This window comes from Manacus vitellinus, unplaced genomic scaffold, assembly GCF_001715985.3.
Source record: "Manacus vitellinus isolate BGI_N305 unplaced genomic scaffold, ASM171598v3 scaffold_22_pilon, whole genome shotgun sequence".
NCBI lineage: Eukaryota > Metazoa > Chordata > Aves > Passeriformes > Pipridae > Manacus > Manacus vitellinus.
Genome location: NW_021939632.1, coordinates 4,823,463 through 4,849,412, shown reverse-complemented (window position 1 = coordinate 4,849,412; position 25,950 = coordinate 4,823,463). Strand labels below are relative to the sequence as shown.

The window sequence follows — 25,950 nt, the reverse complement described above, 5'->3', positions numbered from 1 at the left end:
TGCCAGAGCTCCGTCCCGCCTGATCGGCCCCCGAGGGCGGCTCCGGGCACTGCCGTGCCCCTGGCTCCTGGGTCCGACCGCAGAGAAGCTCAAATGCTTTGCAAAGAATTGGCGATAGCGTGAGGGCTCAGCGCTGCCGCGCGGCTGCGTACCAGGGCACTGCCATCCTCTAGTGATCCCCAGTGAGGGAAACTGTTCCACAGAATCATCGAATGCGGCGGGTTGGAAGGGACCACAGGGGGTCATCTGGCCCAACCTCCCTGCTCGAGCAGGGTGATCCCAGAGCACACGGCATCCAGGATTGCATCCAGACGGCTCTGGAATGTCTCCAGTGAGAGAGACTCCACAGCCTCTCTGGGCAATCTGTACCAGTGCACAGTCACTCACAGGATAGAGAAGTTCTTCCTCATATTCAGGTGGAATTCGCTGTGCATCAGTTTCTCCCTGTTGCCTCTTGTCCTATTCCTCGGCACCCCTGAGTAGAACCTGATCCATCCTCTTGAAACCGCCTCCCACTTTAGATACACATTGATGAGGTCCCCTCTCAGTCTTCTCAAGGCTGAAGAGGCCCAACTCTCAGCCTTTCCTCATAAGAGAGATGCTCTAGTCCCTTAATCACATTTGTTGCTCTCCACTGGATCCTCTGGATGCTCCAGGAGCTCCACATGTCTCTGCTTTGTGCAGCCTTAGTTAAAAAGCTGTATTTAAAAGCAACTAAATCTTTCTCCTACATGGAATGAGTTGCAGTGCCACCACTATGTAGCTGAGGTGAGAATGGGAAACAAATGTCCTGTGCAGAGGTTCTTTGCCAAGACACATTGGACAATCTTCCTGCCTGGGCTCATGACTGCTGCTTTCGTGGTGTTGTAGGGAATGAACCTCTATCTCCCCTTGAACCACCACTGTGCTCCTCCTCTGCAGCTGACCTCCCCAGGTGACATTGTGGTTCCTAACAAGCCTGTAGTCTGAGCCATTAAAACAGTTCATAGGGGAGAGCTGTATGTGGAACAAATGGTTCATTTTCATTCACAACTTCTTGAAATAATAATGCCCTTCTCCTTGGCTCACAATTTTGGCACAGAAATTGTTTTTGGCAAGCCCTCTCCAAATAATCCTAGATTTTGTAATTTGTTCCTTTCCTCCCTCAGGTTCGAGAGCAATATTTAAACTGCTGCTTTAAGCAAAGCCATCGGCACAGGCTGCACGTAAGTTCTGGAAAAGGCTGCACAGATGTCAAGAGAAAGCTGGGGATATTAGTGCTTAAAAGGATGCCAGCTCTGGGTAAACTGAAAGCAGGTGATTACAAACCAGCTTTAGAAATTACCATGGTTCTCACCCCCAGGCAGTAGCTTATCTCCTGAGAGCCCTAACTGGCTAAGCACTACCCACAGCTCTGCTTCACCTATTGTGGCTTCCCAGTCCCCATGTTACCATCACTCTGCACCCAGAGGAAGCACAGTCCCTGTACCGAGTGCTTTCCCTCCCTCATTTGGCAGTTCTGCAACCAGGACTCCAGTTGTTTTCCCTGCTCTCATTTTGCACTACTGCAGCAGTACTGGATCAAGGGTCGGACTTGATGATCTCAGAGGTCCCTTCCAACCGGGTGATTCTATGATTCTGTGCAGTCTCCCAACTGCAGCTGATGACAGAGGTCACAGGTACATTAATAAAGGACCAATAATCCTTCCACTTCAGCTGGATCCGCTACAACTACAGGCAAAGTTCTCTCAGACACTAGATAGTTCCCTCTGTTCCCAAAATACCATCACAATCCATTTTGAGCAAGAAAATTAGATAAAGACCGAATAGTTCTAAATTAGCTGAATTACGATAAGCAATATTTAATTCCATTTTAGTAAGAAGTCAATAATTGTGTATCACATTTGCTGTGAATTCTTTCTCTTCAGTATTGCAATACAGATGCATTTACTTTGGAAATTTCCTAATATTCCTTCTGATATAATTGTATGTTTGCCCTTTCTTCACAGATTCTTACTTTTGGTGATTTTACGGTCACTGTTTGGCAGTGACCAACAGCCTAAACCTTCATAAAGAAATGCTGAGAAATACATCTGGTGTAGTTTTTAAGTATTTTTTTCCTCCCCTCCTAGATAACACTTGCATAGAAAATATGTTTTTTATTTTCTTTTTTGTTGCAAGACTTAGGGGACAACTGCACAAAACTTAAAAGCTTCCTCACTGTGCAATTAACAAAAAGATTGTGGACACAGTTATTTTCTATGTGTTTTCTTCACATTTTTATTATAAAACAGGTAAAGTCTGTGCACAGAAATAAATTTGTCACCTAATCAGCTCTAATGTTTTGATTTTTTTTTCCTGTTATTATGTGACTGTTTCCTTGGCTCCCTGCAAAGACTTTTAGAACAGTTTCTGCCTATATTTAAGATAACCAAATTGTTCCATGAGCAGTAGCACCAATAATGCTTAGTTTCCCACAGATCTGGGGGTTTTGTCCCTCTAATCTGCCCTGTTCTCTCAGCAGCCCTACCTTCCTGTGACAGTCCCCTCCAAGGGGACACAGGCAGCACAGTGTGTGGTTATCCACGGCTGTGTACACACGCACGTCGAAGGGCAGCCTTCTGCCAAAGGGATCATACCATGCCTGAGCTCCCCTCCTGCCTTCCCCTGAGGCTGGCAATGATTATTTCTCTCTTCCAGTTCTCATGAAACTTGAGATTCTTTCCTCCTCCCTAAATGTTGAGAAGGAAAAAGGAGGGGGCTAGCCTGACAGCTGAATAGGAGCAGACAGACAGACTGATCACATAAGCCTCATTTTCATTGGAAAAAGAAGTCCAAAATACATTGTAGCTTGAAAGCTTTCTTCAAATTTTTTAAAAAGGAGGTGAAGGCATTGTTCTGATTCTTGCCCTTCAGGTTTCTTAACATTAATCTCAGTATTCTTCAGTTCTGCTCAGATGAGGTTCTTGATTACCCTGCACAGTCCATTGACTTTCCCAGGGATATCCATCTGTTTTAGTTCCAGCACACCTATGACAGATCTGCACATCCATTGCCTGTGATGGCTCTCAGTGGAAACCCACCATGAAGGCACATCAGGATACCCCAAGGGCAACCAGATCTAAGCTTCTGGATGGAATCCAATCTGCAGGGATAATTCAGATTCCCCAAAGTTATTGTTAGGTAACAACTATGCTATTGCTAACCAGTCCTTGGGGATTTATCCTGGGGTGCAGAAAGGACTCTCTAAATGAAGGAAACAGCAGTAACCACTGGAGGAGCTGCTACCATCACATGTGACTTCTTGACAAGGCCTTCAGGACCAGTGGCTCAACAGCGGGCATTTGGCAATACCCTTATACATAGCATCCCTAAAAAAGGATACTTTTTACTATACTCTCATTTCTGAAAGATATCCGTTTACTTACCTGTCTCATACACGGATCTCCAAATCAGACTAGTGCAACAGAAAGGTAGGAACATCTGTCTCCTGAGAGGGTACTATTCCCAGTGAGGCAGCATGTATCTCTCTAATCAGTCCACCTGCAAAGTACTTTGTTCCCTGCTTGTTGAGCAGGCGTATGCCAATACACGTGCTAAACAAGTCCACCTGCAGGGTGAAACACAAGATGAACTTAGGGACATCTGCAGCAAGGGCACAGAAAGCTTTTAAGTAAGGGCAAATCAAAGTCAGAAAGCTTTTTAAAATAAAGAAATGTAAGACTAGCTTTCAATTACCCACATTGCTCTTTCAAACAAAAACCCATCAATAAAACAGAACTAGTGGGAAGTAGAGGGATGGACTGGCTCTATTTCAGCAGAAACACTGACTATGGCTGAGTGATCTGTCTTGTCCCTTTCTTCAGGGCCCTTTTGCACAAAATCTTCTCAGGAATCTGAAGGCCGAGTGCTCCAAGGAGAAATGTGTTTATTTAAGAATGACAGTATGATGATGTAGCTGCCCAGACAGCAAAGGACAGCAGCATCAAAACCTGGCTGTCCCTGAGTTGCTTCTCTAGAGTTTAGCACACCACCATGCAGACCTAGAAAGTCACATTTCCTTTATGTGCTGTCCCAACTTGACTACTTGCATGGCTGAGGGGGAGAACAGCTTCACTTGACTTGATGTAGCATTGCATCTCTCCCTTTGCCATCTCCTGGCACTTAAATCCCCTGAACACATCATCTGAACAGACTTGTGCAGTGCTAAGGAGAAGGCTGGATTGCTGCTGGCAGATAAATACCATGGGCCAACACAAGGAGAAGCCCAGGTACCCAGCTTCTGAGTGCTGTTGATCCCACTCTGGCACAGGCTCCTTGTGTGACTCATCTCTTCTACCACTCACCTGTGAAACAGGGAACGAACTCCTCATCCATACTGTGTGAGAACAAACACTGGAAACAGGGAAACAGTACTTCAGATCAACATCAAATTTAGTAATTCTTCGTTCTTTCCTTTGCATATGACAGTTGTCACAGCCCCAGATTTGAGCACTTTCAGCTCACACAATGTGCTCCTCCACCGCTATCTTTAATTGGCACTTTCCTGCCAAGCCTCAGCGTTTTGCATCGGACTTTTTCCACGTGAGAGCTGCCACGAACAAAGCATCCCACTGACCCACTTAACTCCCACGTGAAGGCACATGAAGCTGCGCTTCAGTCACCAAACAGAAAAGAAAATGCAAAAGCAGGAGGTTTTGATTAAAGGGATGTGAGCAAATGGCTTCAAGGCTCATCGTGTGCACATGGGCACGTCTGCGTGTGCTCACTTCTTGCAGACATTTGGCCACCCAAGGAGAAACATCACATACAAAGCAGGTCGTCTTCATGAAGTGTGATTTGGGTTTGATTAGAGATTTCCCATTGGCATGAAGGTCCTGTGAGCCAGGCGACATCCCCATGGGCCTCTTCCCCTGACCTGGAGTGACTGCCTCCAGGGAGGCAGGGAACAGTTCATTCTCCCTGACCAAAACATCAAGGAAGGTACCAATTAGTGTTAATTGTGGAATTCTTTGTTTTGTGACCAGAGCCTGAGCTTAAACCCCCCAAGACTGAACACAGGCTACTGGCAACAATTTTCCACCATTTCTGAGCTGCATTAGAATTAATGCAGTAGCCTAGAAGATGATCTCTGGTCTTACCAAGGCATGGGCACTAGGTCCTGTATTTGTATCAGAGACTGTATTTTTCCTGGCTGCCCTCAGGCCCCTGGGAAGAGACGTTTACAGGTCAAACTTACAAGAGTCCTATTTTTGTCTTGCACTTAAATTTACATTAAACAACATTTCAGCCCCATTTCCTCTTCCCTCATAATTTCCCATTTACACTGTTTCAAATGGATTTACCTCTTCCTGTACTTGTTTTCCGTAGTCATCTGCTGATGTTATTATATCTTGTTTCCACCACCCAAACACAATTATGCTTATATCTTCTTTTTTTTTATACTTGCATATCACACGTGCACATACCTTAGCAGCATGGGTTCTTTTAATCTTTGAACAACATTTCCTTTTTATCCTCACCCAAATATTAAGCCAACTGGAAAGTGACACATCAAGGTTAGGAATGCAGTCTGCTCCTGACAAGGAAAAAACGCTGAGCTTTGCAAGAAAGGCTAAGTGGATTAAGATCCTTTCTAAAGATTAGGTCACCCTTCACCCCAAATGCAGATTTCTACTGAAATTAATGGAAGCTCTTACAGAATGCAATGGGAGGGTTGACATTGAATGGCAACACAGCAAACATACACTGGCAGCTCACCCAAAACCAATTGTCCAAATCACCAACTCCAAATGAGTCTTAACAACCAACTGATTGTTTCTATACTATATATTAACACGGTGGGATTTCATCTTGTAAAATTATGAGCTGATGGGGAAAAAAAGCTGAGCTAGTAGTTCTCAGGATAAAAACTTGGGCTGTGATTCATCTGGTTGCACTGACATTACACCAACAGACAGGTTTGCCTTAGGAGAATCCGTGATGACTCTCAAACTAGTCCCTTGCACTTGCATAGCTCTGGCCAGACCAGTCACAAAGCTCCAGCAGCTCCAAACCTGGAATTTGTTTTTCAGGATACAATTTAATAGAATGCACTTTAAGCAATGTCAAGTTAATAAATTGCAAACACCACATCTTTGTGTGGGATAGCTGAGGGAAAAGCCTTATAGATTTGTCTTACATTTCCTCTGCCCATTGTGTCTGGGCAGATGAACCCAGCCCTTGTAACAGGCAGACCTGCAAACATAGCCCAGCACCTGAAAATCACACCTGATCTCTTCCAGCTCTCACATCAACAGAAATAAAAATGCTACAGGCAACAAAGTAGCTGTGCTGCTGCTGCACAGCTGGCACATACTCTGCTCACCCCCCACTGCAGGTTGCCTTCTGTGAGAAACAGTAACTGAGTACAGGAGTGAGAGGCAAAGTACTGCCTTCACTCTCAAAATGGTGCAATGCTTTCAGCCTTGCGAAGCCACCCTGACAGAAGCAACTTACTTCTCTGCTTTTTTTTTAAAAAAAACAACACACATGCAAACTTGCTGGGTTTGTGCAAGCCCTTGTGGGAAACTGGTAGCAACGCCACACTATGGAGCAAGCAGAAAAAAACAGGGCTTTCCAAAAACCACGACCATAAAACCCAGATTTTTTTTCTCCTTCCTGTTCATTAAAACAACAAGTTTCAAATCCAGGCCAGGCCCTAGACTCCATGTAATGGGTCAAGTGCAGGGTCAAATGTGCAACCAGGGAAAGGAAGTGACCGTAGTGCCTTACTGTCTCGAAGTCCTGCAGTGTTCATCCTCCCACCCCTGCCTGCTCTCTTCAGCAACAAATTTGAAGATAATTATAAACCATCATTTTCTTCCTCATTCAGAGCCAAGATTTATGTAGGAGCTTCTGTGTAGTTTATCCTTTGCCAGCACAGAAGAGCCACATGATTACTGGCCACAACTAGTCCAAGGCTCCCAGGACAGCAAAGATCTCTGCCCCTGCCATATGCTTAATTAATGCTGGGTGGGAGAAGTGATGAGAGGCCTTGCTGCACCCTGCATGGGAGAAAGTGTTTCACTTTAAGAATTCTCACTCACACAGTTAGCCATTTCTTCAGCTTGCTCTGACAGCTGCTGGCCTTTGGCAGGGAGGGATGTGCCTGCATTAGCCATGCCAGACAGCAGCTCAGAATGGCCTCCCCACTGTTCCAGCAGCACCCTGGGGTGGTCCCCAACATATCTCTGGCTAAGAAGGTGCAGATTATTGCTGCCTAGAGTTGAACATTTCAAGAATTTGGGGGTTAGATTGTAAACTCAGGAAAACAGGATGTATTTGAACAGTGCCTTGGACAATGAAGGAGCCTGGTCCAAGAGGACTCATGGGTATTCCTGGAAAACACATAACGGAGATCACATTCACTCTACTCCTGTTACTTACATGTCTGGCTTTCACCTGCAACACCCTGCCCAGGGCAGGGATGTGCAAAGCACCTCACACAGCACAGCCCTACCCCAGGCAGCTGCATCCCACAGCAAAGTGAGAACCAAACATCCCAACACTCCAAAGGGAAAGCTGGGAGAGGGGGAATTTGCTAGAGCTACCCTCTGCCTCGCTGGTGTGTTACTTGAGAGGAGAGTGTGTCACCCCTCAGAGCCATGCCCAAGTCCTCCCTTGCACCATGAGCTATTTGCAGGCAGGTTTTAGCCTTGTTCCTCAGGGCTGCAGCCTTTTGAAAAGCCAGGTATGCAAGCAAACAGGCTTGATACTGGCAAGAGCAAGTGTCACTTGCCCAGCCTGCTCTGCTCCTCCACTCTGATCATGAGCAAGCACCAGCACTTGGACCGTGGTTGCAGCACACCCCTTATGCTCTGTGCAGCCTGGGCATCCCACAGCACATCTGACAGGCAAAATAAGTAAGGAAACATAAAACTGCATCTTTAATTTTGAGCAGTCTAACATTGCCAATGCACCAGTGCCTTTTTCTTGAGAGGTGAACACTGGCTTCATCATTCCTTTCTCCTCTCTATCTCGCAGCCAATTCTGCTTTTCTCCCCCACCCTCCCCAACCCCCATACTTCTTATACTTCCAGTACTTCATGTGCTGGGGAATACCAAGCACTCTTAAAACCAGCTCCCCCTCCTGCAAAACAGAGAAATTGTAATAAATGAGTGTAAATTAGCAGGCTTGGCTAGCATGTGTTTTTGAAGCTTGAAAACAGTAATACATACGTAAGTGTTCAGCAAAACAGCTCCACAAAGTCATTCATTACTGAAAGGCAGAGAACTTGCAAGTCATGCCTTGAACCCACAGCCCCAACACTCCTAGCATCCCAGTAAAAACAACTCAGAGCCTGCCCTAAAATCAGTGGCCAGGAGGTTTGTGTTTGTCCAACATGAATGATCAAATGACTGCAGAGATGAGAAAATAAAATCAGTGCAGGCACTGAGGCATAACTCATGACACAGCATGTCTGTCCACTTGCTATGGAAACTATGTTTGGCAAGTATCAGGTGTCTGAATTTCTGCTTACGTACATCTCCCTGGACAGCAGTATATTAATAACACAGGCAGCCTAAAAACAGAACCTATCACCAAGAAAAGCTGCCCTTCTGCCCAGAGTTCCTTGCTGTAGCCTGGATATTGTTGTGCTTTACTCAAACAAAACAGAATTTTGTTTCCTTGCTTTTCAGAACTGCCATCTAAGCTGATCTCAATTGAAGGAAGATGAACAAACAAAAGGAAGGGAAAGGAAAATTACAGCAGGAAGCAACCTTATTGTAAGCACAGCTTTCTTGAACGTCTTCCCATCAAGGCTCACACTGCTATGTGAACATGGAGAGTCAGCAGCAGCCAGGGTTTTGGCTTAAAGGAACAAACCTGTCCAAGAGACCTGCAGAAGCCAAAGCCCCTGGAAGCTCATGCAGCCAGACAGGATAGCCCTGGCACTGCAAGCGGCATGAAAAGAATCCACTGAGTCCAACACAGAAGAGAGCCACAAGTGGACACAGCAGGGGCAGAACAGTGGGCACAGAGAGGAGCACAGCAACAAAAGCAAAGTAGGAACAATGCAACTCTGGGTTCAAAATGCAGGCCAAAGGGTTGGAATGGGAAGCATAGGAAGGAGGATGCTCAGGCTTTGGTGAACATGGAACTGCACTGGAGAAGTTACTCTAGATAAACTTAAGTTCTCTTAAGAGCAGCTTTAACTCAACAGCCTAGGAAGGAGTAGCACCACAGAAATGGGCATTTTTGATTAAGATCCATACCAGGTTTTTCACACATTCTTAAACCTTGTTGGAGACACATGAGTCACACCAACGCAGCCAGTCACTCCAAACTGCCTGGACAAGACGGGTTTCTTCATACAGCCGGACGGACGTCATTTCCCGGGAAACCTTGTCCTGCAGCATAAGTCCACAGCTGAGGCATGCTGCCCCCCGCTGTCAGGCTGTGCCCCAGAGATTCAGCTCCCAGCAGGAGAAAGTCCAGCCACATTTCTAGTTCTTCCTGACCCAACAGCCATCTTTATTTGCCCAACACAAAGTTAGGAACATGGATTTTAAAAGAAATTGCTTTTTTTTTCTGCTGCTCTCTGCTGTATGATGTCAAGCTAGAAGTTCTTACAGAGCTGCACATCAGTTATGAACAGATAAGCAATTTCTGCCAATTATTCTGACCCCGTGTATCTCACATCTTAGCTGAGGATGTATTTTCCACAGATTTGAGGTGCAAGCACTGCCTGTTTCACATCAAACAATGCAGAGGGAAGAAAGCCTGCAGATGTACACAGCAACACTCTATTAAAAGGTAAGGAGTGTCCACGACCAGCAGGCTGGTAAACTGATTTCTCTGGCATGCCCAAGGTGACAAGTGTTTGATATAAAGGCACACTCACCCAAGTGGCTTCCTCGACAGTTTAGGGCGACAATGGAGAATGGTCTCATTTGAGTCAAGAGAATGTTATAACCTCACAATTATTTAAGTGATCAGGCTGGATAGGTCAGGATTAGCCAGGCCAATGGTTTAGATTTGTCCTCCTCTGCCAGGACTCCAGTCTTAAAATAGCCACGGAATTAGTGCCAGCCACCTACCTGAGCAGCCAGTTATTATCACCTGGGCTTTCCTCTGAAACCTTCTGCCAAACCTGACCTGCAGCCAACAGCAGCAGAGAGTGTTTGATCTCAGACAACAAAAGATCATGGCTAAGTAGGTGCCAGAGAACCCAAACTGGAATTTCTACAGGTCTCAGATTTGCAATAAAATCCAAATTCTAAGTTCACAGTCAAACTGCCTTTTCAAACAGAATGGATATCTGCCATCAGCCCTATGACAAGCTAGCTGGAACAAAAATAAATCTTAATGCAGAACAAAAAGCTACACTCAGTTCTCTGAGTGTAAACCTGCCTTCCCACTCCTGGTTCACCCACCCAGATGTTTATTGCAATATTGCAATGTGCTTATTGCCCCCTGCAGCAGAAGATACCCTTGTTTCATGCAGGCAGCGAAACTAAAATGCAGGGACAAGGTGCTGCAGGGACAACAGAACTGCCAATAGAACCCAGACTGCTCTGATTACTGATGCATCTTCTCAGAGCCTGGCTCAATCTAAGAACAGCTTTATCTAAGCTAGTTGTCACTGTTTGCTCCTCTCTACAGCTCAGCAAGAAGCCCTCCTAAAAGCAGCCACACTTCACAGGTCCTTGAATATTTTCTGAACCAGGCAACAGCACATCTGTGGCACACAAAACCCCGGAGCTGCCTTTGCATGGCCAGCCCTGAGGTAAAGCAGTACGTCAGCAGGTGCCACCTGGGACCTCTGCAGAGTGAAATGTCTTTCACAGAAGTGGGTGAGGAATGAACGTGACTCTGGCTGAGCCACCAGCCACGTCACCCTGTGTCCTCCGCAGCAGGGAACACTCAAACACTAATCTTTGGCCTGCACAGTGAAAGGAATGGGAATCTTGAATGTGAGTGACTTGAGCCATCTGACTCTGTCTCTTCTCCCCATCTTCCTAATCCAAGGCCTTTCCAAGCTCTCTGCAACCTCTCCATATTCTGGCAAAGGTAGTTTCCCAGGCATTGCTGAAAGTAGGGCTGAAAGGCACTGGCTTGCTCAGGCAGTGTGGTATTCTACTTCTGCCCTGGACAGTACAGGCAGATCTTGACTAATCACAAACAGGAGATGAAATTCATAGAATGTCTTCCTCCTGGGGGGAAAAAAAAAAATCTCTTGCCCTGTATTTGTCCAAAATGTGAGAACTCACATGAAACACAGACAGTGGGTTGAACAGAAGAACCACTACCAGAGCCAACAAAGTTGAAAAATGGGGTTTTTTTTAATAACCTGTCATTAATTATAAATCTAAGATACATTTGTTTTCCTCAGCAAGCTCTGAGTGGACAGCCTCACATTTTCTTTCCAAACAGTGAGCGGTAGAGTCAAGTTACAAAATTAACTGGAGGTTCCGGCACGACTGTAGCCATGTCACAGCATGGGCACTTGTGAGCACAAAGTCAAGAAAATCTTCAAAGGCAGAGAAGGCCATAGGTCTTCTGATGGCTACAGCAGAGGGGGAGGATTTGTGAACAGTCCTTGCCTAGGAAAGACTAAAACAGTCTAGTCAGGATGAAGAGAGCCAGGGCAGCAGAACCACTAGAAGGTCCACCTCAACAGTTTTTAAGTTGAGGGAAAACATGGCTATAGCCCCTAAAATTTTAAGTCTATTTCTGTATATTCAGGTTCGGTCTTTTCCTTGGCTGCTTCTTTGGCCTCTGCACAGCGTTCTTAACACTGGTAGGGGGCAGTCGGAGAGTTACTTCGTCATCCTCTGCATCATCATCCACCTGAGCAGCTTTCCGGCGCTCGAGCACTGCAGGAGTACAGACTGGAGTAGGATCCTGAAGAGATCAGAAAAACATGATTCACTGCAAAGCCACCTGCCAGAGAAAGTTGTCACTGCTCCTGTGGTACCACTGAGAGGCATCTCAGTCCACCTCTCCTTCAGAATTTCCACACCTTAAGGAAAATTGTTTTTTTTTTTATAACCAGCTATTTTTTTAGATATTATTTCTTCAGACAAAAGTGTCACCTTCAAAAAAGTGTATGTAAAAGGCAAATGTAAATTAATTTACATTTTCTAACAACTCATTATGCACGTTTGCTTTCTAAGCTTTGTATCTCCTGACTCAAAGCACCATGAAAGCCAAGAGGAAAAGAATCAGGGTGACAGAGGGAAGTATATCTGAGACTGGCATACCGAAATTCCACAATCAAGCCCCCAGCAGAGCTGAAACATCCCAGCTTCGTTATCTCAGTAAGACCTCAGAACTCAGCTGACAGAATGTACAAGTTATTCCTCACAATCAGCCATGTCCCAATTATTACAAGTAAATCCAGCAACATTCAAAATAAAAAAAAAAAACAAACCAAAACCAACTCACAACAGTGATGAAACAAAATCTTACAGACCTTTTTAGACTGTCAGTATCCCAAATCTCAGTCCTGATGACCTGAATTTCCCTTTCATCCTAATGCTGCTCTTAGCTGGCATTTGTTTCCAAAACACCAAATACCATGCCTGAATAGCACGGGGTAGAAGGGACAGCACAGTATGTAAATGGGGACACACTGCACTAGACTGTGTTAACAATTCAACTTCCTTTTCACCAAAACAGGCTGGCACTGTAACATAGGGCAGACCAACAGCAGGATACCAGCAAGATCATTTCATACAGGTTAAAGCACAGGTGTAGGTGGTGTACAGGTGCCTGTCCCCAGCAGAGTGAGTGCTGAACAGCCAAGTTGGACAGCAGACCCACCACTACCTGGGGGCACCATGGGATGGGCATTGCTGGTTACAAGACGCTGAGCAGAAGCCCTCGCTGCTGAACACTCCCACGGGGGAAAGAACCGAGATGATTCAACCGCCCTCCCTTGTTCAAGAGTGTTAATATATCTCAAAGGAGCTACTGGCACAAAAATCTCTCAAGCAAACAATGTCGAGGTTTTTGATATCAAGATGAAGATGCTGGTTGCAGACGTGAAACATCTGCCCTGGTGTGAATGGCGGAGTGTGGTACTGGACACCACTAGGACTAGTCAGTCCGTCTTACCTGGCTGGTCAAAGAAACGTTCAGTTTTGATTTCTTGGATGTTTTAACTTTTTTCCTCTCTTTGCAAAGGGCCTGCGTAGCCTAGGAAGTAAGACAGATCAGGTGGATCACTACAAACTTCCTTGTGGGAAGTTGCAAACAGTCACTTAACAGTCCACAGGTTTCTTTGTTACAGTAAATAGATTGACTGACACAGAGGTGATCTGGTTTGAACAAAAACACCCAAAGCAACACAAGAAAAGCTGCTCCTGTGCATTTTAAAAACATACCATGTTATACAGCATTGCTTACAACTCAAGCACTTGATCCAAGCCCTCTGCAGAGGAGTGACATCCTGGTTAGTGTGGGCAGGGTCTATGGATGGAAGCTCAGGGCTTGAGACCCGCCTTCAAACTCCACCCTGCCAAAGCCTCCCACAGGGCTCAGGCAAAGCCCCTGCTGCTCTCCAGTGAACTGCACTCCAGTATTAAGCCACAGAATGTCTAACTGCTTGTACCTCCCCGAGGCTCCAGGACTTTTGCCAGTTCCACACAAGACAGGTGATCTTCTTGTACTTAGCACAGCCCTAGAAACACATTTTGCACAAAACACTCATGGGAAATGGTGCCAAACTTACAAATCCTGGGAAGTCATAATCGAGCCCCTTTTCAGCCAGCCTCTTCCTTAAGAGCCTCTCCTTCCGCAGCAGGCGCTGTGTCATCCTGGCCTTCTCCACCAGGGAGCGGATTCTGTTGTACCGCCGGACCGCCGGCTGGGAAGGCTTCCGGAATATCTTGTCACAGCCTTTGAAGAGGTCCTCATGGACCCTTTCAGGAGGTAAGAACTGACCTGCACCACAAACATGGGACAGGAGGTCATGGCAGAGCTCCCCTTCTCCCCAGACACACCCACACAACGCCGCTCACTCCTTGTGACAACACTGTCAGTGGTGCAGCATCTTATCAACACAGAACATGCAACTGAGCGCTCAGTCACTGGGAGAACTGATGGAGGATGGATGGAAGGAACACTTCAGTTTCACCCAGAGAAATCACAGATAATTGTTTTACAACAACACAAAGCTCATAATCCTTTACAAAGCAAGTGTTACTGTCACCCCGTCTGAGAAACTCACTGATTTCATTAATCTTGTAATCAAAAAAGCCCCTTATGTCTGACCTTACAGAAAACAGCTGCAACAGTTACAAACAACAAGGAGTTTTCACATTTGCTGCCTCCACAGCAAACCCAACCATTCCCTGAGATTTCAGGTTACAGAATCACACTGTGAGCATTATCAGCCCAGAGGAAAAAACAGCAATGGTGACCAAAGGACTGCAGAGAATCTTCTCTATACATGACGAAAAGAAAGGAAGGAAGGCAGGCTTAGTCCCACAGAAAATACTTCTGGGAAAAAACTTCATAAAAAAACCCTAAGGTTCTATGAACAGTCTGAAAAAAAATAACGGAAATACCTCTGAATTTCCTTTCCACATTAGAGGACTTACACTTCAGCTTATACTTACACTTGAGCAGTCTTTCAGAAAACAGGTAGTTGTTCATTGTGTCTGCAACAATCTTGGCCACATCATCACACTCAAACTCTATAAATGCGTAGCCTTTGCTGCCTCCAGTCTGTGAGTGATGACAGAGACAAACCTGAAACAATGCTTTGGTACCTGAAAAGCTCTATCAAAATTATTTTATTCTTCCAAAGTCATAACCCCTTACCAGCTAAACACAAGTAATTTTGAAAAGTTCAGTGAAATAATGAAAAGCACCAGGTTTAGGCCTAAACTGGTATTACGTTATTTGTAAAATACGTTTGTACATAAAATAAACAGCTCACCAGCACATACATGTTAAAAAACACATCTGCCCCTCATGGCTACTGTTCTGTGGTTGTTACCAAGCTTATACAGCAGCCTCATAACGTGATAGCAAATCCAGAAACGAGAAGAATAACTGAACACAAAGCAACAAGAAACTAGAGCGGAATCGTGACGTTTCACGTCGTCTCTCGAACTGGTGCGCTCCGGCAACATCCCCCACAGGAGAGAATTTACTTATGGAAAATGGGCCGCAGGAGTCGCGGCCGATCCGCCCGTGCTCGGTCGGGGGCAGAGCCCGGCGCTGCCGGGAACGCCGCGTCCCACGTGTGGCACGGGCGGAGGGGCTGCGGAGGGAGCCTCCGGGGCGGCCGCTGGCGCAAGGGAGGAAACCCCGGTGTTAAGCGAGCCGCCCGGCCCCACCGCCGGCGAACGCGGGTTTGAGGGCTCCGCCGCGCCCCCCGCGCCCCGCTCGAAGCAGCAAGCCGCCAAGTTATCTCAACTCACCTTCTTACTCCTGGAGAGCCGGAGCCGCGTCACCGTCCGCAACCTGGCCCGAAGTACCTCGCCGGAGCTGCCGGCTGCGGGCAGAAGGCCCCGCGGGAGGTGTCCCCTACGAACACCCACCGCCGGGCGTCAGCTCCTCCTGCGGACGACAGCGTGGCCCGCGTCCAGACCGGGAAGGGACCCGCGCGCGGCCCCCCCTGCCCGCCCCAGCTGGCGCCACTCCACCTTGGCCGCCGCCGCTTGTTGCGGCCGCTGCACCTTCTCTGGAACTCCGCGCTGCAGCCCGCGGCTCCAGCGCCAGGAGCGGGCGGGCACTTCACGGCCCAGCCGCCGTGGCGCGGCATGCTGCTCCGCCGGAAAGGCGTCATGCTGCCGCTCGCCGCGGCCCGCGCAGGCCCGGAACGCCGTCTCCCAAGCAACGAGGCCCTCGCGTCGACCCCGCCGGACCGGCCCTGCCCGTGCGCGCCCGAGACGCGGACACGGACACGGACACGAGCACTGCGGGGCCAGCGACCCCTCCCCGGGGACACCAATTCTCTCCCCTGGGTCGGGCAGCGCGCCCGAGCCGCCCCTCCCGGCTTGCTCGGCCGTTCAGGCGGTGCGCGGGCACCCGTCCGCGGGCGCTGAGGCCGGCGCGCGGGGGCGGGCGGGAGGCCCCGCGGGCGGAGAGGGCGGCACCCGCCATGGTCGGTGAGACGACATGTTCGCGGCGCTGCAGGGAGCGCGTCGGCAGGACCAGGACATCCGAGAGGTGCCGGGGGCAAACGAGAGAAGGGCCGGGGGCGGGCGCCCGGGGGGGGGGGGCTGGGGCGGTGGCGCGGCTGACGGCGCGCTGTGCCCGCAGGAGATCCGGAAGGTGGTGCAGGCGCTGGAGCAGACGGCGCGGGAGATCCTGACGCTGCTGCAGGGCGTGCACCAGGGACCCGGCTTCCAGCACAGTGAGTGCCGCTCCGCCTGCCCCGGGCCGCGGGGGGAGGGTTTCAAGCCAGACAAGTAGCAAAGCTGCCGTTCAGCCCTAGGGAGCACCGTTCTCTCTTTTTCTCTGCTCCCATCTCAGTGCAGAGCAACGTGTTCTTCTCTAGGTGTTTACTTCCTGGGATGCTGAACTGGCTCTTGGGTATCCCTCTAAGTGACGTGTGCATGGATTGTTCTATCATCACTCGTTGGACCTTTGTATCAGGGTCCTCTTCCCACCCGTTCACCCCACACCCCAAAAAGCTGCGGTCCTGAAAGCTCTGAGGGTGCTCAGGGTAGACTGGGAAGGGGCTGGGCTTTAATCTGATTTGTACAAAACAGATTCTGTGTGTGTGTAAAATCTACCTAATGTTGCAAAATACAAATTGAATTTGCAAAGGCTGAAAAAGCAGGAGCTGTCCTTGCTGCATGTTTGGGTGGCAGCAGGAATTGTTCTGCTGTTTTTGAGGTTTGGGTCGTGCCTAGCCTGGTTCCAGGCTCTCAGTCCAAATTTGCTTTAAGATGTTTGACAGAATGTTTCAGGGCCAGCCTGTTTCCTCCGGGCCATGAGAGCAGCACTGCCGGTGTCAAATGTGCTCTTTCAGCTCCCCCGTTTCTCAGCTTACTGGTGAAACTACTGGAATAAACTTACATATGTGACTTAAAAGCATTTTTTTTCCTAGTCAGCATTTCCTGAGAAGAAGCAACTATTCTGACTTCGCTGGAAACTCTTGAGAGGAATTTGGGCAGGCCACCCTCCGAAGGTGAATAGAACAAGCCTCCCCAGGTGCTGTTTTATTCACCTGCAGAGCTGACTGGTTGTTTTCAGCCTGATGTTCACCAGGACACTCCTCCTGGAGCTGGAGGCCTGGAATTCCTCTGGCCTCAGAGAGGGTCTGTGTTTAGCAACACTTGAGGTTTGACCTATGCTGTCAAGTGCAAGTTCTACCTGCTTGGGAAATCTGGCAGTGCTGGAAGTCAGAACTGCTGATTGGTTATTTAGACAAGCTGTGAAAACCCATGGATGTTATGTGGATGACAACTTCAGAGGCTGTTTTCCAGCATTTAATTTTAATTCCTGGACAGAGCTGGTCCTGGAACTTGCAGAATTTGAGAAGAGATTTGGAGTAGTTGAAGAAAAAAAAAAGAACAAAACCAAAACCCTCCAAACCAAGCCAAAAACCCAAAGCTTCAGTTTATAGTTCTTGTAATATCAAAAATAATGAATTCATGCTTAATAGGTTAGGAGTTAACTCACGGTAACAGACCTGTCAGTTTGTCATCAGTTACCATTGTAGTAAAGAAAGTTAATAATTGTTTAGATTGATAATAGAATGCAAATTAACAGAAGCATTGTTGGGGGAGAACAGCACCTGTCAGATGTCACATGCTCAGACTGCAGTTTTATTTGATAGTAGCTGTAGTTCTGCAGTGTAAGTACCTTAAATGTCTGGCTTCCTACAGCATCTTGTTGTTTGAGTCAGTACTGTGTTTTTACTAAGAAACTAGAATGATTAGGAGATTAAAAAGGGATAAACAATGACTCCTGTAACTATGAGAGTTATTCTCATTGCAGCAGAGTTCTGGTTGTACTTTGTAACGTGAAGATTTTTTTAGCCTTACACTTATTTATTCCAAGATGTAAGGAAACTATTAACACTATTAATAAACTACATTGAACTAGAAAAATATTAAATTATAAGTAAAATATACAAACTAATAATAAAAAGGTCAAAAATACTATTAATTACTGCAAGTTCACAGGTGACAGAGCTTCTAATGCTGAGTAACTGCAGCTGTGTTGCTCTGAATTGCAGCTGCAGTTGGTGCAGCTCCAGCAGAAGCCATTTTGCCAGTTGTTCCTTGTGCCAGTGTAAGTGGGAGAAGATTTCCTTCCTCCTGCAGCCTCCTGGTTCCTTTGTTTATTCCTGCATCATCAGCTGAGGGGAAGTGATGAAAACTCAGGGAAACAACAGAGAGTCAGTGAGAACAGGGAAGGGTTTGCACGAGCAATCTGTCCTAAGGGTAAGCAGTGGCATGAGCTCTGTCAGTAGAAACATGGCATGGTTGGAAATTTGATGGAGGACAGTTCCCCATACCAGCCAGGGGCTTTTAAAAGGACACCTTGCATAAGCTTCCTTGGCTCCCTGTCCAAAATGGAGTTTGAGAACTGCTCAGAAAGTTGCCCAGGGCAGTGTGAGCCTGCTGGTAGCTGATGTCAGCCAGGGTGACAAGCAGGATCTCCAGAGCCTGACAGCCACCTCAGTGTCTTTGCTCTCACAACAGCAACATCAGGGGTGATACCTGTACAAGGATAGTTTGAATTTGGGGGTTATGTGTCTATCATTGGGCACTTCTGTCTAAACCTTTACAGTTAATTTTACAGTTAATTGTTTATTTTTGTCACAGGTTTCCTGTGGTAGAAGCCAAAATGCAAATATGTTCCTTACTCTGTCCCCCCTGGCTATGTGACAGCTCACAACAGAGGCAGCCCTTAGCTCTCAGTGAGCTTCACATGGGTCTTTCATCCTGGCTGCCACACAGAGCACTCACACCTTCTGCTTCCTGAAGCTTTTATTTTTTCCTATGTTATTCTCCATCCCTTTTTTCTTTAAACAGAAATTATGTTTTATTAACTGAAAAATTTTATAAACACACTTAAGTGACATCTACTAGGGCTTGTTTGATAAAAACCACCACAGCTTTCAGGTTTAGCTTCTGTGGATCTTGCGTGAATAATCCTTGTTTTTACACGTGCAGGAGAGCCTGTCAGGTTGATCTCTGGCCTTCCTTGGTCCGTGGCCAGGATTTGTGAGAGGGCTGCAGTTAAGAAGTTCTGGTCTAACTCCTCTGGTCGGTCGCTGGTGCTGCGGGTGCAGCGTGGCTGTAACTCCTGCTGGCAAACGGGAGGTGGCAGTGGGTGGTATGGAAACGAGATCGCTGCTCTGCAGAGGGTAACACACACTGGACAGACTGAAACCCAGTTTCTGCAAATACATCATTAAAAAGCAGGAAATGCAATTACCTGGAGGGATGTTACACCTCACATAACCTAACTCTGATTGATAAGAAAAAAATAGGATAAGATTTTAATGTAGAGAAAGAAAAGTTGCTGTTCCATTGACTGTATGACTCAGAAGGCCCAGAGCAGATCAGACAGCCTGGAACTCAGGAGTCTTTCTCCTTTAACTCTGTGGTTCATGGTGTGACAAGAAATACTTCTTAGATGGATTCCGAGGGTCAGTAGCCTGTCTTGGACAATGAAGAAGCACAAATGGCACTGTCTACACTAGAAAACTTTGCTTACAAACCCCTGGTCCCTGTCAAGTATCCATTTCCTGAATATACTCATTCCCTGAATGCTGTGCTGTTTCTTTTTCAGTCCCAAAGAAATGTCAGAAGGCTCGTGAGCACTTTAGTACAGTGAGGACACAGATGGAGTCTCTGAAGACCAAATTTCCTGCTGATCAGTATTACAGGTGCGCAGGATCACACCCAGCCAGACACAGATATATATGGGAATTACCTGGGCATTTGGCATCATTGCTATGGAATAATGATTTAAAGGTGTATGGGCTGAATGCTTCTTTCTCTTTGAAAAGTAAATCATGATAGACAAGTATGAGGTTTTTGTCAGCATAGATAAAAAAATGCTTTTGCTCAAACACTATAACTTTTCACTAAGAATACTCAGTATTAAATTATTTTTCTAGAAACTTTCTTAAAAAAAAAGAAAGCTCAAGAAATTGATTATCTTGTATCTGGGAGCTAGGCATTTGCTGCTCCCTTAATTCCAGTTAAGTTGTTTGGTTTGGGGCATTTCTGGAAGCAGAGCTCTAAATCTGTCATGAAATGGCTGTTTGGTCGTGCAGACACTAAATGAACTTGTCACCTGTGTGTTTTGTTGCTGCCAGAAGGGGACAGTGTCTGGCAAGAACATTTCAAAGAACAAGGATCTTGTCAGCTCAGATCTGCTGAGAGAAGGTGGGAGGGAAAGCCTTGACTGTCTATGGGCACCCCAACCTGGAAAACTCTGGGAGCTGAGTTAGGTGTGTGAGAGGGACAAGCAAATGTGTCTGGCCGGTAACCTGGGGATGGAGTTCTGGGGTACCAAGGAGATGGTTTTCAGCTGGTGTCATTTTGTTAAGCCCAGAATACTGCAAAATGCTGTGTAAAGGCAGAAAACACAATGCACACATAATGTGTGCCTGTTGCCTAATGCTCCAGTAACAGACATTACTTATTTATACCTTCACTTGGTGTTTCTTCTGCAGATTTCATGAGCACTGGAGGTTTGTGCTTCAGCGGTTGGTGTTTCTGGCAGCGTTCGTAGTCTACTTGGAGTCAGAAACATTAGTGACTCGAGAAGCTGTTGCAGAAATACTTGGGAGTAAGTTAATCTTGTAATTAATAAATTCTCCATCAGTGAAGGCCATCCATTCAAACTGTGTGAATCTACCAAAAGAGTAGCACAAAGATGTGAGCTTACTTTTTTAACTTTTTGCTTTTAGTGTTCAAAAAGGGTGGAAAACATTAAATTCTTTGCCATAAAAGAATTGTGTCACCGCGGAGCAAAAGATTTGAAAAAACACAAGGAAAATACATCTTGTATATTGATGTAAATTCAGTTATTCTCTTGGATTGATTATAACCTCTTGCACTGCCACTTGAGGACGTACAAGATGCTGAATAAAAATGCTGAGGAGAGGCAGTAATTTCATCATACATACAGGAAAATGCTGACTTTTATTTTGTAATAGTATTTCATAAATTTGATATTTCAAATTACCTCCAGTAAACAAATGCAATTTCAGCTGGCTGGGTTTTGGTCATGCTCAGAATCACCTGATCACCACTCTGTTTTTGTCTCAGTTGAAGCTGATCGAGAGCGGGGCTTTCACCTGGACATTGAAGACTATCTTTCTGGTGTATTAACTCTCGCCAGTGAGCTGGTAAGGAAGATATTCGTGCATGTTTTTGGATTGAAACTGATGTAAAAACCCAAAGTAATGTATTTTTTAGCTTTCCCAAATTGTTCTGGAAGTTCTGATACACACCACCTTGATCTGAACTTCTAGCAAGATGCTTCTCTGCATGTTCCTCACTGATACTTTTAAGATTTACATTAATCATTTGATTGAAAATCCAGAGTTATGGTCAGCAAAAAGGTAGATCTAAGTATAAATAATCTGACTGCCTGAAAACAGGTGCTTCATTTGGTAAAGCAGCTGATGGGGACAGTGCTGTGATTTGGGTGGGTGCTCTGCCAACGTTCTCCGGTGTGTCTCCTCTCACAGGCCAGGCTGGCAGTGAACAGTGTCACAGCCGGTGACTATTCCCGCCCTCTCCGCATCTCAACCTTTATCAACGAGCTGGATTCTGGTTTCCGTCTCCTCAACCTGAAGAACGACTCTCTGAGGAAACGCTACGATGGCCTGAAATACGATGTCAAGAAGATCGAGGAAGTGGTTTATGACTTGTCGATCAGAGGACTCAATAAGGAGGCCACAGTTGGTGCAGGCGGAGAGAAATGAAGGATGCTCGTTTGAACAGCATCATCGATTACCTCATGTGGTTGCCAATTTAGGAAGTATCTAGTGAAGCCTTCCTACAGTAGTTTAGAAGAACTGCAGCTCAAAGCTGCTCTCTATTTTCTTACAAAAGGTGTGGTACAGGTGTTAGATGTTTTGTAAAATCATGTCTAAATTAGGGCAGGAGGCTCTCTGTTTCCAGTGGAATTCCCCTGTCAGACACACGGTGCTGTTCAGTGCACAGCAGCAATAGTCAGTGACTCCCATGAGCTGATTCCCATTAGTTCTGTAGTGTAGCTTCCCTGCTCTGGCAGTGAGGTGCTGTGGCTGTGACTGCTCACACACCTTCAAAGACGTGTGCACAGCACACACCTCAGTGCAGATACACAGGATGTTTTAAAAAACACAGTGTGTAAATATCTACTTTTTTTTAAGACTTTTTTTTTTTTTGCCTTTTTGTTTCTTAAATTTTCACCTAGGTAAGTTGAACAGATTTGCATAACCGTTTACTAACCAGATCTTTTTAAATGGTTTCTGTTGATGTAACCCCCTTAATTGAGAAATTAGTGAAAATATTCCTGAGAATTCCTCCATTGGAACTGGTGTCTGGCACATCTCTCTCTTTCTCTCTCTCTCATTTTTATCTTTCCTCCAAGATTTCAGTTACCATGGAGAGCAAGGTTTTCTCAAAGGCCTGCTTTCTCTATCTGATATTTTTTTTACTGACATGAGTAAATGCTGAGTTTGAATATGATCATTTGCCTCAAGAACTCAGTCTAACCAATTTTTTAATGTTTTTTTTAACTTCCAAGATTTCTGAATAGAGAAGCATCTGAGTTGTAACAACCTGTACAGGCCACAACTGTACCCTTGTCCTGAGATTAAAAAAAAACCAAAACTATAGTTTGTGTAGTTAAATGTTTGTATCTTGAGAAAAGGGCAAATTACTAGTTTCAGGTAATTGCATGTAAGGTGTTTGCAAACACCAACAGCCTCTTTCACCTATGTAAGTGGAAAGACTCATGGCTCCCAGTGTGCTTTTTCTCTTTTCCTGAATGAGTTTTTCCATTCTCCTACTTCTGGTGGTGCAGGAGGGTTAAGGAGAACAAATAACTTCTGTAGGAGGAGTAATACTTCCAGAGGATGAACATAAACAGTAAAGTTTATGTGGGGTTTGTTAGTGTTTCAGTTTGTTAGCAAAGATTTACCACGGTTTCAGTTAGGGGGGTTTATTTGTTTATTGGAAGAAAATGATTTCTTGGTTATTTTGGCCAATAAAATGTGTTCTTTGATTTTGGCCATTTGGTATCTCTGTCTGTTTTCTGATCACCTGCTGTTGTTTGCTTCCCTTCCTGGGACCCTGCTCTGATACACTGGCATTTCAGTTATACCCAGATGGTAATATCCCTCTTTCACAAGTGAAGAAAATGAGGGTGTAACTTCCTGAGTCCTATGGCAATGAGACCAGCTTTCAGAGTACTTCTTTGTTCTTGCCCTGTGCCACTGTTTGCACCTTTCTGGATTTAACTCTGTGGAGGTGGGAGGAAGGAAGGAGCTTAAGCCAGTTTTGCTGCCAAAACCAGAGACGTGGGGTGAAACAACACACTGAGGCTCTGAGACACAGCTGTGCAGATCAAGGTCACACAGGAAATGTGTGGGAGCAGGGGAATAAGAGAAAAGTTTCCTGAGCAACAGTTTGGGGTGTCTCAGGTTGGAGGACTCCTGGCATGTGGAACTGGGATGTGAGGCCACGGGGCAGGGCAGGTTTCTGGTTGCAGGGCTGGTGTTAGTTAAGGCTTTGTCATGGCTTATGTCCCAGGTACTCCATTTGCATTTGGTCATGCAACAGATCTGCTTCCTGACACAGGATCCCATGTGCCTAATGCAGCTTTTCAGTAGATCCCAGATCTGCCAGCTCTTGCATCTCAGTGTTTTCCGAGAGCTGGGTGGACATAGAGCAGTGCTGTGTCACAGGGAGGGTCAACTGGAAGAGCAAGTCTCTTACTTAGGGCTTAAGAGGTGCAAAGTGTGGGATCCTTCTGTCTAGGGCTCTGTGAAGAGCAAGTGCCTGAGAAAGAGACACTCCTGTGTTGTGTTCCTGGAGTGTGTTAGCAAACACCTTGTTCTTTGCTGTTCCTAGGTTTTGAGAGAGCCTAGCATCTTCCTCTGAAAAAGCATCATTTGCAAGAGCCAGGCTGTACAGTGCATTCCCAAGCTGGGTCTGGAGAAGGGAAAAGAAAACCAGTAATTCTTTCTAGGCTGCAGCAAGGAGGTAGCCTGTAGGATCTTGTGGCCTTGACTGTAAATCTGCACAGTACCCTGATCCTAAATTATAAGTTGTGTTTGCATCCCAGAGCTGGGAGCAGAGGGAAGAAGGAAAACCTGGAAGGATGGGGAGATGTCTCTTTTTGACCCTTCCCTTTCCCAGGGGGAATGGGAACAGGCTAGCCAGCAGGGAATGGCAGTGAGCTCCAAGGACTGCAGAGGCTTGATGGCTCATGATGAATCAGATGCACTTGAACTCTGAACAAGTAACTCCTGTTGGTACTGAATGGACTGCGCAGCGCTGGCAGCTGGGAGGGGAGTGAGTCAGAGCAGGAGCACTGAGTGACTCAACAGCCAGCATGGCTGTTCCCGGAGCCACTTCAGCCTCAAGTGTATTCCCAGGAGCACTCTCTTGGATCATCTTTGTATTCACTCATTTGGTTTTTGTTTGCTTTTTGGGTTTTTTTTGCATCTTGACGTCATTTCTGTGTTGTTGTTTGTTTTTTTTCAGTAAAAAGGGCACTTAAGTAGTTGATTAACTGCTCCTTATTTATAGCACTGCCTGTTCAAGCCTAGTAGATCAATGGAAGTGGTGACCTGAAACGGTTCGGGAAGCAGGGGTGAGCAGAGCTCCGTGGCACAGGATGCAGAGCAGACCTTGGGGCTGGCTGTTGAACTGGGCTCTGCCTGCTGGAATTCATTAACTGCAGCCAGGGTCCAGCCACCTGTTCAACCTGGCACTTGTTAAAGGACATGTTATCACCTCCAGGCTGCCCTTTTCTGGTCCCAGCAAACATCTTTGTGCAGTGAACTGGATCAAGGAACTGATCTTTAGTTTTCAGCGGTGTTTGCTCCCAATCTGGTGCATCACACAATCCCTCCACATGCTGTACCAGTGTGTGGAGGGAGGCTTCCTCCTCTCCCTGCTTTAAGTAGTGTCAGCTTTAAGTATGCTTTGACCTGTAACACTATGTGGTAAACTTTGATTTTTCTTGCAGTAATTTAACTGCTTTTTATTTTGTAAATAATTTGTCTTCTTTCCACTGTGAGGAAAGTGAGAACTTCTGTGCTATAGAGCCTCACTCAAGTTTTTCAGCCAGTGAGTTCATTACACACTAAGGCAATTAAGGAGAGCAGGGGGTCTGTGACCCCAGGGGTCTGTGCATGGATGCCGACCCGTTACTCACCAGCAGTCCATCTTCCCTCATTAAAGTGTTGCCTGTTGCTGGATGCTGCAGTGCAGCTCTACTGAAGAGTGTGTAGAGGCTGTTCAGAGCCTCCTCCCCCCTGAATTCATGGAGTGTTGTGAAAGGAGTGTTTGATTTTGGAAGGAAGAGTCCTATCTGGTATATGTCTCTTGTCTGCGTGATGTGGGTCTGGCATGAGTTAGGTAAGATGGGTATCTCCTGTCAGGTGTCACTGCCTGTTTATTGTCACTTCAACCCAAGATTTTAGCCCATGTGAAATGGTCCAGAGCTATAAAAGGCCTTGTGCTCTTTGCACAGCTAGGTTATCCCAGGCATCAGTCATGGGATCTGCTCTGTGATGTTCTTGTGACCTCCAGGCTTGCTGCTCCCATCTGCCCAGCCCTCCACCCAGAGAGAGGTTTGATGTGGATCCTCCCAAGGATCTGCAAGGGAAGCTCCTGCACTAAGAGGGAAGGGTTCAAAACCACTGGGGCTCCACTTACACTGAAACAAAGGATTCCTTTGCCTGGTTCTATGCAGAGAACCTTCCCAAGGTCTCTATCCAGTGTGCAGACTGGATCTTCTCATTTGTAGCCAAGATAATTTCTCAGGGA

General features: G+C 46.4%; 2 protein-coding genes across 2 annotated transcripts; one reads left to right on the top strand and one right to left on the bottom strand.

The window, feature by feature from the left end:
• Window positions 1–11,287: 11,287 nt before the first annotated feature.
• NIFK (nucleolar protein interacting with the FHA domain of MKI67) lies at window positions 11,288–15,767 on the bottom strand. Its single transcript, XM_029959896.1, is given in 7 exon segments — window positions 11,288–11,716; window positions 11,719–11,869; window positions 13,085–13,165; window positions 13,701–13,912; window positions 14,590–14,698; window positions 15,400–15,505; window positions 15,625–15,767. Coding segments are annotated over 7 exon segments (840 nt in total). The 3' UTR covers window positions 11,288–11,678.
• A 288-nt stretch (window positions 15,768–16,055) lies between these two features.
• Window positions 16,056–23,185, top strand: TSN (translin). The gene is made up of 6 exons (XM_029959875.1): window positions 16,056–16,150; window positions 16,244–16,337; window positions 19,736–19,832; window positions 20,628–20,743; window positions 21,226–21,305; window positions 21,651–23,185. The coding sequence occupies exons 1-6, from the start codon at window positions 16,100–16,102 to the stop codon at window positions 21,885–21,887; spliced, it is 675 nt and encodes a 224-aa protein (XP_029815735.1). The 5' UTR covers window positions 16,056–16,099; the 3' UTR covers window positions 21,888–23,185.
• The last annotated feature ends 2,765 nt before the right edge of the window (window positions 23,186–25,950 follow it).